This window comes from Dipodomys spectabilis, unplaced genomic scaffold, assembly GCF_019054845.1.
Source record: "Dipodomys spectabilis isolate Male_0828 unplaced genomic scaffold, ASM1905484v1 ptg000576l, whole genome shotgun sequence".
NCBI lineage: Eukaryota > Metazoa > Chordata > Mammalia > Rodentia > Heteromyidae > Dipodomys > Dipodomys spectabilis.
Window position 1 is genome coordinate 1,844,017 of NW_024871253.1, and position 11,898 is coordinate 1,855,914.

The 11,898-nt window shown below is 49.7% G+C and overlaps 1 protein-coding gene across 1 annotated transcript; it reads left to right on the forward strand.

Moving 5' to 3' along the window:
* Positions 1-4,356: 4,356 nt before the first annotated feature.
* On the forward strand, positions 4,357-11,354 carry LOC122100398 (polyunsaturated fatty acid lipoxygenase ALOX15-like). Its single transcript, XM_042670785.1, is given in 12 exon segments — positions 4,357-4,463; positions 4,553-4,675; positions 5,300-5,403; positions 5,593-5,747; positions 6,068-6,217; positions 7,462-7,671; positions 9,606-9,692; positions 9,790-9,959; positions 10,123-10,244; positions 10,727-10,827; positions 10,945-11,112; positions 11,175-11,354. Coding segments are annotated over 12 exon segments (1,677 nt in total).
* The last annotated feature ends 544 nt before the right edge of the window (positions 11,355-11,898 follow it).

Below are 11,898 nucleotides of genomic sequence, written 5' to 3' on the forward strand. Positions count from 1 at the left end.
TTTAAACTCATATGAAATGAGCCCAGTACATGACACAGAGAAGGGAAATGCGCATAGTTGGTCAAATTAATGTGGTGGCCCAAATCAACACTCTTTTTCAAATACCACAGGAAGTATTGTCTGTTCTCTGATTTCCCCCACCCTCTGTGCACTCTCGAGCGTGGTGGATGAAATGATTTTAGAGGCTACTGTGTGTGCATTTTAAGTCTAAAGGGACTCCCAGCCATGGCCCTCAACCCAGTCACATCTGTTCCCAAGCATGTCTTTTTACTTGGTTTTCTTTCTTTCTCTTGCTTGCTCCTTCCTTCCTTTACTTTACTTTTTTTCTTTCTTCCTTCCTTGCTTTCTTTCCTTCTTTTCTTTCTTTCTTTCCCTCCTTCCCTCCCTCTTTTCTTCCCTCCCTCTCTCCCTTCCTTCCTTCCTCCCTTCCTCCCTTCCTCCCTTCCTTCCTTCCTTCCCTCTCTCTCTCTCTTGCTTTCTCTCTCTCACTGTCTCTTTTTTTCTTCCCTCCCTCCCTTCTTTTTTTTTTTTTTTTTTTTGTCAGTAGTGTGTCTTGAACTCAGAGCCTAAGCTCTTCTGCTCAAGGCTAGCACTCTACCACTTTGAGCCATAGCTCCACTTCTAGTTTTCTGGTGGTTAGTTGCATTCCAGAGTCTCACAGACTTTCCTGCCTGGGCTCTCTTTGGACTGCATTTCTCACATCTCAGACTCCAGATGGGTTAGGATCGTAGGTGTGAGCCACCAGCGCCTGGCCCTTCACTTGGTTTTTGTGCTGGACTAAGTGTTTATTCCTTTCTGCCCCTTTTTTTTTTGCTGAAATCTTTATCTACTTAACCCTTCCCACTGGCTCCAATTAAAACAGTGATTGGTAGCTCTGCCTAGGCCAGGGCCCCGCTTTTGAGGTTATGCAGAGTCTAGGCTGGTGGAGCTGTGGCCTGATGCATCCTGAGGGGTGGAGTTGATTGGACACCTTATACCCACACCCCAACCCCTAGCAAGGTTTCCAAGAAGGCGGGGATTGAGCTAGGATATTTAGCACACCCACTTTCCCTCACTGTCAGCATCTTCACATCGAAGCATCTGTGAGGACGATGGTTGTCTACCGCATTCTCATCTCCAACGGCAGCTCCTTGTTTGCGGTCTCCAACAACTCTGTGCAGATGTGGCTGATAGGTCAGAAAGGCCAGTCTGCCCTGGGGGTGCTGCTGCGACCCTCCCGGGCCAAGGTAAGCCATGGGAGCTGGGTGGGGTGTGCTACACCAGGATGGGGAGACCACCAGAGCAGGGCCTGGCTCCCCATCTCAGCAGAGAACACATGCACCCCATGCAGGGAGTGTAGGTGCCAAATCTGCGAATGAATCTGGGAATCTGCCGAATCTGGGAATGAAGTGCTCCAGAGAAGCTGCTGGCAAGCAGGCAGCTCTCTCTGTTTCTGTTACCTGGCACCAGGGATGCTAGGCGATACTCATCTGTACACCTCATTCCTCACAGTTCTCTTGTCTCCAAAGTTAGTGGTCTCTGCAGAGGCCACTGTCCTGCTTCCTCGCTCTCTAGGTTTCGTGTTGTATTGTCTTTTAATCTGTTGTTTCCAATTCTGTTGGAGAGGCTCCTGCGGTGGAGTGGGTGGTGGGATGGGAGGGGGGGTGGAGTGGGTGGTGGGATGGGAGGGGGGTGGAGTGGGAGGTGGGATGGGAGGGGGATGGAGTGGGAGGTGGGATGGGAGGGGGGTGGAGTGGGAGGTGGGATGGGAGGGGGGTGGAGTGGGTGGTGGGATGGGAGGGGGGGTAGAGTGGAAGGTGGGATGGGAGGGGATGGAGTGGGAGGTGGGATGGGAGGGGGGGTGGAGTGGGAGGTGGGATGGGAGGGGGGTGGAGTGGGAGGTGGGATGGGAGGGTGGGTGGAGTGTGTGGTGAGATGGGAGGGTGGGTGGAGTGGGTGGTGGGATGGGAGGGGGGTAGAGTGGAAGGTGGGATGGGAGGGGATGGAGTGGGAGGTGGGATGGGAGGGGGGTGGAGTGGGAGGTGGGATGGGAGGGGGGGTGGAGTGGGAGGTGGGATGGGAGGGTGGGTGGAGTGTGTGGTGAGATGGGAGGGTGGGTGGAGTGGGTGGTGGGATGGAAGGGGGGGGTAAAAGAAGGAGGAAGAAGGAAAGACCTGAGAATTTGCGGTTTCTGGACCCTCCTCTCTGCTCACATCTACCTGCTGTTCTAATCCAGTCCTGGCCTTTTTCTTTTTCCCTCCCACAAACCCCAAATTCCCGTCATCTGTCCAGCCTTTTCCCAGATCCACAGATCTCGCTGCCTGTGCCATTAAACCCTTCAGTGGAGCACTGAGAAAGGAGCTTTATCCCTATCCCTCCCATGCCTCTCCTCCTATTTCCATCCCTTCTCCTCCCCGTCACTAAGAATGGAGTAAGCTACATCAGTTTCATCTCCTGCACAATTGGCCTCCTTGTCCTAATATTCTCCTTGGCCTCCAATGTGCCTTGACTTTCCTAACTGGCCTGGTGGCCTCCATTCCAGAGCCTTCTAAAGCCAGAACAATCATTCCCCAATACACTCCCACCCTTAAAACATTGTGCTACTTAAAACATGTGAATGCTTCCTGTGCCAGAAGCTCAAGCATGTCATCCCACCTACTCAGGAGGCTGAGAGCTGAGGATTAAGGTTCAAAGCCAGCCTAAGCAGCAAAGTGCATGAGTCTCTTAGCTCCAATTAACCACCAGAAAACCAGAAGTGGCCCTGTGGCTCACAGTGGCAGAGTGTTATTCTTGAATGGCAAAGCTCAGAGACAGAGTCCAGTCCCAGAGTTGAAGCCCTCCCCCGCCCCCCAACAAAAAATCGAATGGCTCCTGCTCCAAAGCCCTTGGATTAACCTTAGGGATTCTTGGTCCTGCTGTCTCTCCAAACCTGGTACTCTATAATGTTTTTTTTAATATGAACAAAATGTGTTTATTTTAGTTTGTGTTAAAATAAATAAGTCACTATGTACATGATTTCACAGCTACTATTACTTGTGATGAAAATGAAGGCCAAATTATTGAAAAGAGAGTTCATTTAGAAACAAAGCTACCAGTTGGTTGCTGGTGGCTCATGCCTATAATCTTTACAACTTAGGAGACTGAAATCAAGAGGATCACAGTTCAAGGCCAGCCTAGGTTAAAATTTTATTAGAACCCCTTCCCCCCCCCCACACCAGTCTAGCTTCAATGGTGCTTACTTGTCATTCCAGCTGTATGGTAAATGTGAGTAGCAAGGTTATAATGTAGATCAACACAGTCAAAAATGAGATCCAATTGCAAAAATAATTCTATAATGTTGTTCCCCTGTCTGCACCTCTAAGATTATCCCTCTCCCTAAGCCCCAAGGTTGCTACCTGTGCATAAGTCCTGAGGAGGCCCCTCTGGCCTCTGCATGGCTCCGCCTGGCAGTCTTTCTCATTTTCTCCTTGCTGTCATCAACCCTAGCCAGGTCTTTCTCTACCTTCAGATCTTTGCTGGGAGAGAAGCCTATTTCAGATGAGAGGGATCCTTGCTGGCCCTCAGTGTTGGCAGGGTCTCAGCAGTAACTGGTCAGCACTGTCTCCCAGCACAAGTGTGTGCTGGCTGGGACTCTGTGCCTGGTGCTCAGTCCTTTGCCCAGCACTTGGCAGGGTGACTATAGGGAGGAAGATGAAGAATGGGATGCACTTGTCCATTTTGTCTCTACCCCTTCAATCTGGGACGAGAGACTTGGTAACTCAAATCTGGTCATGGTGCCTCAGGCTCTATATACACTCCCTTCCTTCTTGTCACGTTGGCTGTGGACCACCTGGAGGACACCACCCTTACTGTGCTTCACTGTCGCCCACAGGAGGATGAATTCAAGGTGGATGTGTCAGAGTACCTTGAGCCACTGCTGTTTGTGAAACTGCAAAAATCACACTTTGTCCAGGATGACGCCTGGTTCTGGAACTGGATCTCTGTGAAGGGTCCTGGAGATGGAGGGGCTGAATACAGGTTTCCTTGTTACCGCTGGCTGAAGGCAGTGGCACCCTGACCCTTCCAGAGGGCACCGGTGAGTAGAGGCCGGTGGGCTCAGGACACAGGAAAGCCCTTCCACACCCAGAAGGTTGCCACATCTGTTCTGGAATGTGGCAGGCAGGAGTCAAAGGGGAAGCATGTTCCAGTAAGTTTCAAAACTGCAACACGATCATTGCCTTTCCTATGGCATATCATGTGGCAAAAGCTGCATCTTGTAATTTGCAGAAGAATTTTCAGCCACTGTCTCTGAAGCTGCCTTGACTGTGGAGCCACTAAAGCGAGGGGAGGGGCAAGAGCCTGCAGGCAGGAGGCAGAGGCCTTGGGTGGATTCCCACAATGCCCTCCTCCTCCTCCCACCCAGCCTGCACTGTGGTTGAGGACACTCAGGGCCTGTTCAAGAAACACAGAGAAGAAAAGCTGAAGGAGAGAGAGAAGGTGTACAGGTTAGTCCTCCTCCCCTGACTCCAGGTTACCCCACACTGAGCTGCTAAACCTTCTGCAGGACCCAGGCATCGGTTTGTGTCTTGCCCAGGTGGGGGAACTGGAAGGATGGCTTAATCCTGAACATGGCTGGGAAACGCTTATCTGACCTCCCTGCTGATGAGCAATTTCTGGAGGACAAGCTAATGGACTTTGAAACTTCCCTGGCTGTGGGGTGAGAGCAAGGGCAGCGGGCGGGAGGGGAAGGTGACCTGCCTGGTGGAGGTCAGTGGGCTCGTGGACTGCACAGAGCTGTGATGGAAAATGCTTTTTCTTAAAGCACTCACCTTCCCTCAGACAGCCATATCTTACCAGTGTTCTTGCTGCAGACCCCTGAACCATCTTCTCTCCCTTACTCTCTGAACAAATGCACCAGCAGTCTTGGAAGAGAGCCTGAGACCAAGGCCTGGTCTGCTGCTGATGCCCCTGGTATACACAGAGGCTGCTGAAACCTTGAAACTCCTCAGTCGAAATAACATTGCTCACACACTTGGCCTCCATCTCACGCTGATGTCTTCTGCCCACCCCCTCCCCCATTGCCCTCTTTCTGTGTAATAATTAAAGAGTTCTAGTAGTATGGCCAGGTGCCATATCCTGTTCAGCAACCCTAAAGGAGACTTGGTTGTTTTTTCCAGGCTTCACGCCCTAATAAAGCCTGTTGAGTTTGCTTTCTGGTCTTGCTATTCCAATAACCTCATGACTCAATTTCCTTACAGGCTGGACCATTACTGATGCCTGTGGCTGAGATGTTGGGGAAGGTCTAAGAATAACAGTCCAATGTACCCCATTCTCCCTGCAGGCTGACAGGCCTTGTTGTGAAACTACCCATAAATGCTGTGACTCACTGGACTCATTCTGATGACTTTGACTGTGTCTTTAAGAGTAGCTATGGCAAGCTGGCTGGTCAGTTTCCTTGCTCCAGTACTTCCCATATTCCCCGAATCCATCTTGAGGTAGGAAACTTCAAAGATCTGGGTATGGAGAGCAGAGGCTGGGTGCCTCTGTCAGGATGGGCTCATGTGGGGATGATTTGGTGGGGGTTACAAGGACCAGGAGCTTGGATGCCTTAGCACAGTCAACTGCCATCCTCAGGACAGGTTGGAGACTCCTGGAAGAAGGATGCATTCTTTGGGTACCAGTTCCTCAATGGCGCCAACCCCATGCTGCTGAGGCGCTGTGTCAGTTTTCCTGCTTGCCTGGTGTTCCCTCCTGGGATGGAGGAACTGCAGGCCCAGCTGGAGAAGGAGTTCCAGATATGAACATGGGGGTTCTGGGAAAAATCTAGAGCATTGTAGGGTTGAGCAGACTTGGGTTTGTATCCTGCTGTTGTAAGTTCTGTGATCGTAGGCAAGATAGCTAAGCTCTCTGATCATCTATTTCCTCTTCTCTGAAATTAAGCCTAATTCAGATGGATATGGCTTCAGGATGAGGTGACACAAATCTCACAATCCACACCACCATGTAAGGAGGTGGTGGAGACAAGCCATTTTCTCTCTTGTAATCATTTGGGGAGTCAGGGTGGGAAGGAGACACCTGATGCTGACAGTAGTCCTTGCCCTCTCTCTTCCTCCAGGGAGGGACACTGTTTGAAGCTGACTTCTCCCTGCTGGATGGGATCAAGACCAATGTCATCCAGTTTAGGCAGCAGTTCCTGGCTGCCCCTCTGGTCCTGCTGAAACTGCAGCCTGATGGGCAACTCTTACCCATGGCCATCCAGGTGAGAGGCCCCCGGAGTTCTGTTCTACCATGGTGGTCTTCCCAGTCAGCCTGCCCCATCCAAGTTCAGTGAGCACTCTCACTCCCAGCACAGGTGAGGTGCTAAGGTACTGCAGGAGGCATTTGCGGGGGGGGGGGGGAGAGGGGGAGAGAGGCGCAAAGTGTGATTCTTAGGGGTTTGCAGTCTCCCTGGAGAGAAAGACTATGTGATCTAATCTGTGTTAGTGTTACACATCTGTCCATCTATTTTTCTATCTGTCTGTGTATCTATCATCTATCTGTCTGTCTGTCTATCTATCTTTCCATCTGTCTGTTATATATTTGTCTGTCTGTCTGTTTTTGTGCTGCATATAGTTCTGAAGGCAGGTATTGTGGGAGGGGTCCTTACAAGACCCGAGGGTCAAGATGGATTTGGCTAAGCGACTTAGGTGAAGTTGTAAGAGTGCCTGTGAATAATTGGACAGAGTGTGGAGGAATAATGTGAGGTGAGTTGGCCTGGCCTTAGGCAAGGTAAGGGATAGAAACATGGGGAGGTGGAAAAGGCTGCCGTAAACGCTGTTGTTACAGCAGTTGCATTTAGGATGGATTGAAGTTCTATCTGAAGAAACTAGGGTCTTGTGCTATGGCTGTGGGAAGAGATAGCATCCCCTGTTAGTGACTGACCATAAGTATGGAGAAGATGCACAGAAGAACAGAAGGAAATTTAAGTGGCCTGGGTTCAAAGAGAGGAAAAAGACAAGTTTGGGGACAATACTTCACAAATAGAACAAGCAGGATATAAATGTGCTTTTGTCCTGCCAATTTTCAGGTATAGGGAGGCGTTCAATTCTTTTCATAAGCTTTAGATCACTAGAGACCTCCAGTTCTTTATGCAGAAATCAGATTGAAGCTTGGGGAAAGCCTGAGATTTCTTCACAGGAGTGTGGGATGAAGGAGGCAAGTTCCCCGCCCCCTCCCCACTGAGGGTACTAAAAGCAGAAGCAGAGGCTGGTGGAGGTGGTAGAGGCTCACTTCTTGCAGAGGCTGAAGGCACTCAGGTCTCCACTGTGCAGCACACCACAGTGAATGGCAGGAGACCATGGGGAGAAATGGCAGCTGGCCCGGGCAGCTGCAGTGAAAAGGAGAGAGCCAGGCAACTTTGGAGGAGCAAAGGAGAGTGGACAGGTGCAGGAGAGGGCAATGGCTGGGCCTCTGGCACTCAGCCCTCCTCCAGCTTCTTCCTTTCCACTCTTATCCTTGCTCCAGCTTGAACTGCCAAAAATTGGAACCACCCCACCCCCAATTTTCCTGCCCACGGATCCCCCAGTCGTGTGGCTCCTGGCCAAATGCTGGGTGCGCAACTGTGACTTTCAGCTTCATGAGCTGCAGTCCCGTCTTCTGAGGGGTCACTTGATGGCCGAGGTCTTTGCTGTGGCCACCATGAGGTGTCTTCCGACGATACATCCGGTCTACAAGGTACCAGCTATTCCCAGTCTTCTGTCAGCCTCTCTCCTCTCATCCTCACACAGCCCTGCTGGGCATTCTCTCACGAGAGTTGGTGTAGGAATAGCCCATCAGTGGAAGTCAAGAGAGCAGGGTAGTGTGAGGTGGACTGACCTGGAGTTTCCATGGATGATGGGACTTCCCATTGGGATGAAAGTGATTCCAAGGGAAACGAGTCAAAACTCTTATTCCTTCCATTTATAAAACACAGATATTCACACAACACATAAAGATACAGGAAGTGAAGCAGATCCAACAGTTTCATGAAAATAACACAGAACATTCTTTCCTATAGTCTGAAAAAGTTCAGAGTAATTAATAGTACCTGTTAAAGGGGCTCAGGCCAAGAAGAGCATCTGGGTTGATTGGAGTCTGTCTATTGAGCTATCTATCTATCTATCTATCTATCTATCTATCTATCTATCTATCTATCTATCTATCTATCTATCTATGTATCTATCTATCTATCTATCTAGGCCCATGCCTGCAATAATAGCTACTCAGGAGGTTAAGATGTGAGGATTGCAGATCAAAGCCAGCCCAGGCAGGAAAATCCCTGAGACTCTTTTCTTTTAATTAATTAATTAACAATTGTTATTAAAAAGATGATGTACAGGGGCTGGGAAGGTGGCTCAGTGGTAGAGCTCTTGCCTTGCATGCCTGAGGCCCTGGGTTTGATTCCTCAGCATCACATAAGCAAAAAAAAAAGCCGGAAGTGGTGCTGTGGCTCAAGTGGTAGAGCGCTAGCCTTGAGCTGAAGAACTGAGGGACAGCGTCCAGGCCAAGAGTTCAGGCCCCATGACCGGACCCCCCCCCAAAAAAAAGTGATGTACAAGGGGTTATAGTAACATAAGTCAGGTAATAAGTACATTTCTTTTTGGACAAGTGACTCCTTCCTTTGTTCTCTCCTGTTTTTCCCTTCAATTCCCACCCACAAGTCTGGGAGACTCTTATCCAATTAACCACCAAAAGAAAAGAAGAAAAAGCCAGAAGTGGAGCTGTGCCTCAACTGTAGAGCACTAGCCTTGAGCAAAACAAAACAAAAACCATCTCAGAGACAATATCCAAGCCCTGAGTTCAAGCCCCAGGACCTTGGATGCCTTCCCACACAAGGCCACATTCTAGATGCTAGTACTACATCTGTATCAGGCAAGAACATGATCTCTTAAAGTATCACCTCTAGTAAGGTTAAGACAGCAAAAAGCATATCACAAGATATTGAACATGATAAAAAGCCAGATGCAGAGAAGTAGAACAGGGTGATGTGGTGGTGAATTTAGTTGGGAAAGTATCATTTGAGTAATGACCAATATAGAACAAGACAAGAAGGAGCCAGCCAATGAGATGATCTAGGGCCAGAATGCTTCAGGATGGCAGAACAATTAGTGCACAAGCCATGGAGCCAGAATACAGTTGGTCTATGAGAAATACAGAAAGAAGCCCCACCGAGACAGCAGGGAAAACACGATGCTCTGGAATCACATGATGTCGCGCCTACTCAATGGGTGAAAATCACTGAGAACGTCTTGAACCAATGTCTCACTATGTAGCCCAAATTGACCTTAGTATTTCATCTTCCTGCCTTACCCTTCCAAATGTTGGCATTACTAAGCATTTGAAAAAAATGCCTAGCCCCCCAAATATGATACAGAAAAAGATACACACCCATTGGGGAGAAGACCAAGTAGCATTGACATCATGGGAGGAATAAAGACAAGAAAATTGTCCCATGAAGGTCCTTCGAGAGAGCAGTGATAAGCATAACAATGTACATTAGTGATAAACTTGGTGTTGTGGTCTCCTGATCCTTAGGTCTTTTTATTAGAGATCTGTGCTTTTCCTCCTCTCAATCCTGTTTACCAGTGTCCTGCCTCCTGCCTCTTCCACACTTTGCCTTTTCTCTCTAGCTTCTGCATCCTCACCTGGGATACACCATGGAAATCAACCTCCGGGCCAGAAATGGCTTAGTCTCTGAAGGTGGAGTATTTGGCCGGGTAAGGGACAGAAAATGGGGATTCAAGATCACTCTCCTTTCTGGCTCTGTTTTCAGGGAAGCCAGTTTGCCTGACTCTGCCCCTTTTTGCTCCTTAGTTCACCAACACAGGTGGGGGCGGCCACCTAGACCTACTCAGGTGAGCTGGAAACCTGGTGACCTACAGCTCCTTCTGCCCCCCTGATGACCTGAAAGAGTGAGGCCTCCTGGATGTCAAGTCATCCTACTATGCTCAAGATGCACTGCGGCTGTGGGAAGTCATCCACCGGTGAGGGGAGAGGGAACACAGGGCAGGGGGAGGTGGGCAGAAGGAGAAGAAGGCTTAGGAGAACAAGGGCTCTGTGTCTGGGTTGGGAAGTTGGACTTGCAGAACTGGCCAGTGGGCAAGAGCAGAGGGCTTCAGCTCTCGTGCTCTGGCCCTTGCCTGGCAGGTATGTGGAGGGCATTCTGGATCTCTATTATAAGACGGATGCGGCTGTGAGAGAGGACCATGAGCTGCAGCACTGGTGTCGAGAGATCACTGAAACTGGCCTGCAAGGTGCCCAGGACCGAGGTAGTCGATGACCTTCTCCTGGGTTCTAATACTCCTCCTTGGACCCATTTTACTTCTAGGGAACTTTCCAGAAGCCTTTTCAACCCCTGGGAAAACCCTCAATGCCTTACTACTAACTACTTACTAACTAACTACTAAGTGCTTCCCATCAGGCTCTCCAGAAGAAGTCCTAACTTGTAGCATTTGCCCATTGCCATGGTGTCAGTATTTCCTCTGTGGCTACCAAGGAGATGTAACTAAACACCTGAGCAATTCGCATCCTTGAGTGTGTGAGCCAGCAGCAGCACCCCACTGATGGGGAGCCCAGCAGCAGGCCTCTTCCTGCTTCCTGCCCCACCTATTCTCATGTGGAATTCCACAATGGCTGAGAGTTAGTGGTGTCTTTTGTCATCACTGTTCTGCCTGTGCCTGCTCTCTCTGCTCTGCCCCTTGGCTGAGCCTGGGGGCTGGGTGGGCATCATAACTGGAGCCCCCTCTTGTAGGGTTTCCCACATCTCTGGAGACTCGGGCCCAGGCTTGCCAGTTTGTCACCATGTGCATCTTCACCTGCACTGGCCAGCACTCTTCCATCCACCTGGGCCAGGTATGTCCCAGCAGAGACATCTGGGAATTTGGGTTGGAGTCAGGAAAGGGCTGTGAGCAGGTAGGCTAAGGGTTCTCATGCTCGGCAGCTCTTGACTCTATATCTCCACTCTTCTAGCTGGATTGGCTCTCTTGGGTCCCTAATGCCCCCTGCACCATGCGGCTGCCCCCGCCAACCACCAAGGATGCGACCATGGAGACCCTGATGGATACACTGCCCAATCCCTTTTTGGCTAGTCTCCAGATGACCATCATTTGGCACCTGGGCAGACCCCAGTGTGTTGTGGTGAGTCCTCCTGAACTGTCTGAGATGGTAGGCTCTAAGCTGCCTTACTCTCTCCACCCAAGGTTCCTCTGGGACAGCACCCTGAAGAGTACTTTTCAAGCCTGGAGGCGAAGGCTGTGCTGAGGAAGTTCAGGGAGGAGCTGGCTGAGCTGGATAAGGAAATTGAGGCACGGAATGAGAGCCTGGACATACCTTACGAATACCTGAGGCCCAGCCTGGTGGAAAACAGTGTGGCCATCTGAGTGTCCCAGCTTGTGCTTGTGTCCACACCCTTACCCCTCCCCCATCCCCACCCCTTTGTGGTTCCAGTCCTCCCTGCCAAGCCCTGCCAGCTTCTCCTGCTCACCCTCCCCTAAAGAGTGACTGTGACCATGTCTGGGCCCTTGGTGGACATGTGATCTTTCAGCCACATTTCCTAGTATCTGTTTCTCCAGACTCCCTTCTTCCAATCTCTTGCTCACTTTTCTTTTTAGAGAAAATAATAGCCGGATGTGAAGGGTAAACAAAGGAGCAGGCTGCAATGCTTGATAAGAAATATACGCATTATCCTGCCCATGTAATTGTAACCCCTCTGTACAGTATGTTCACAAAAAGAAAAGAAAAGAAAAAGAAAATAATAGCCAAATTTAGAATGCCTTTTCAAAAATACAATCAAGTGATAATGTATACTTCTTACACATTTTACAAGGTCACATTAAATTTTGAACTTAAATTGAGTTGAGCAATGAAGATAGATACTTTGAATAACTAAAAGAACCACTTAAAAATACTACCATGCATTGATGT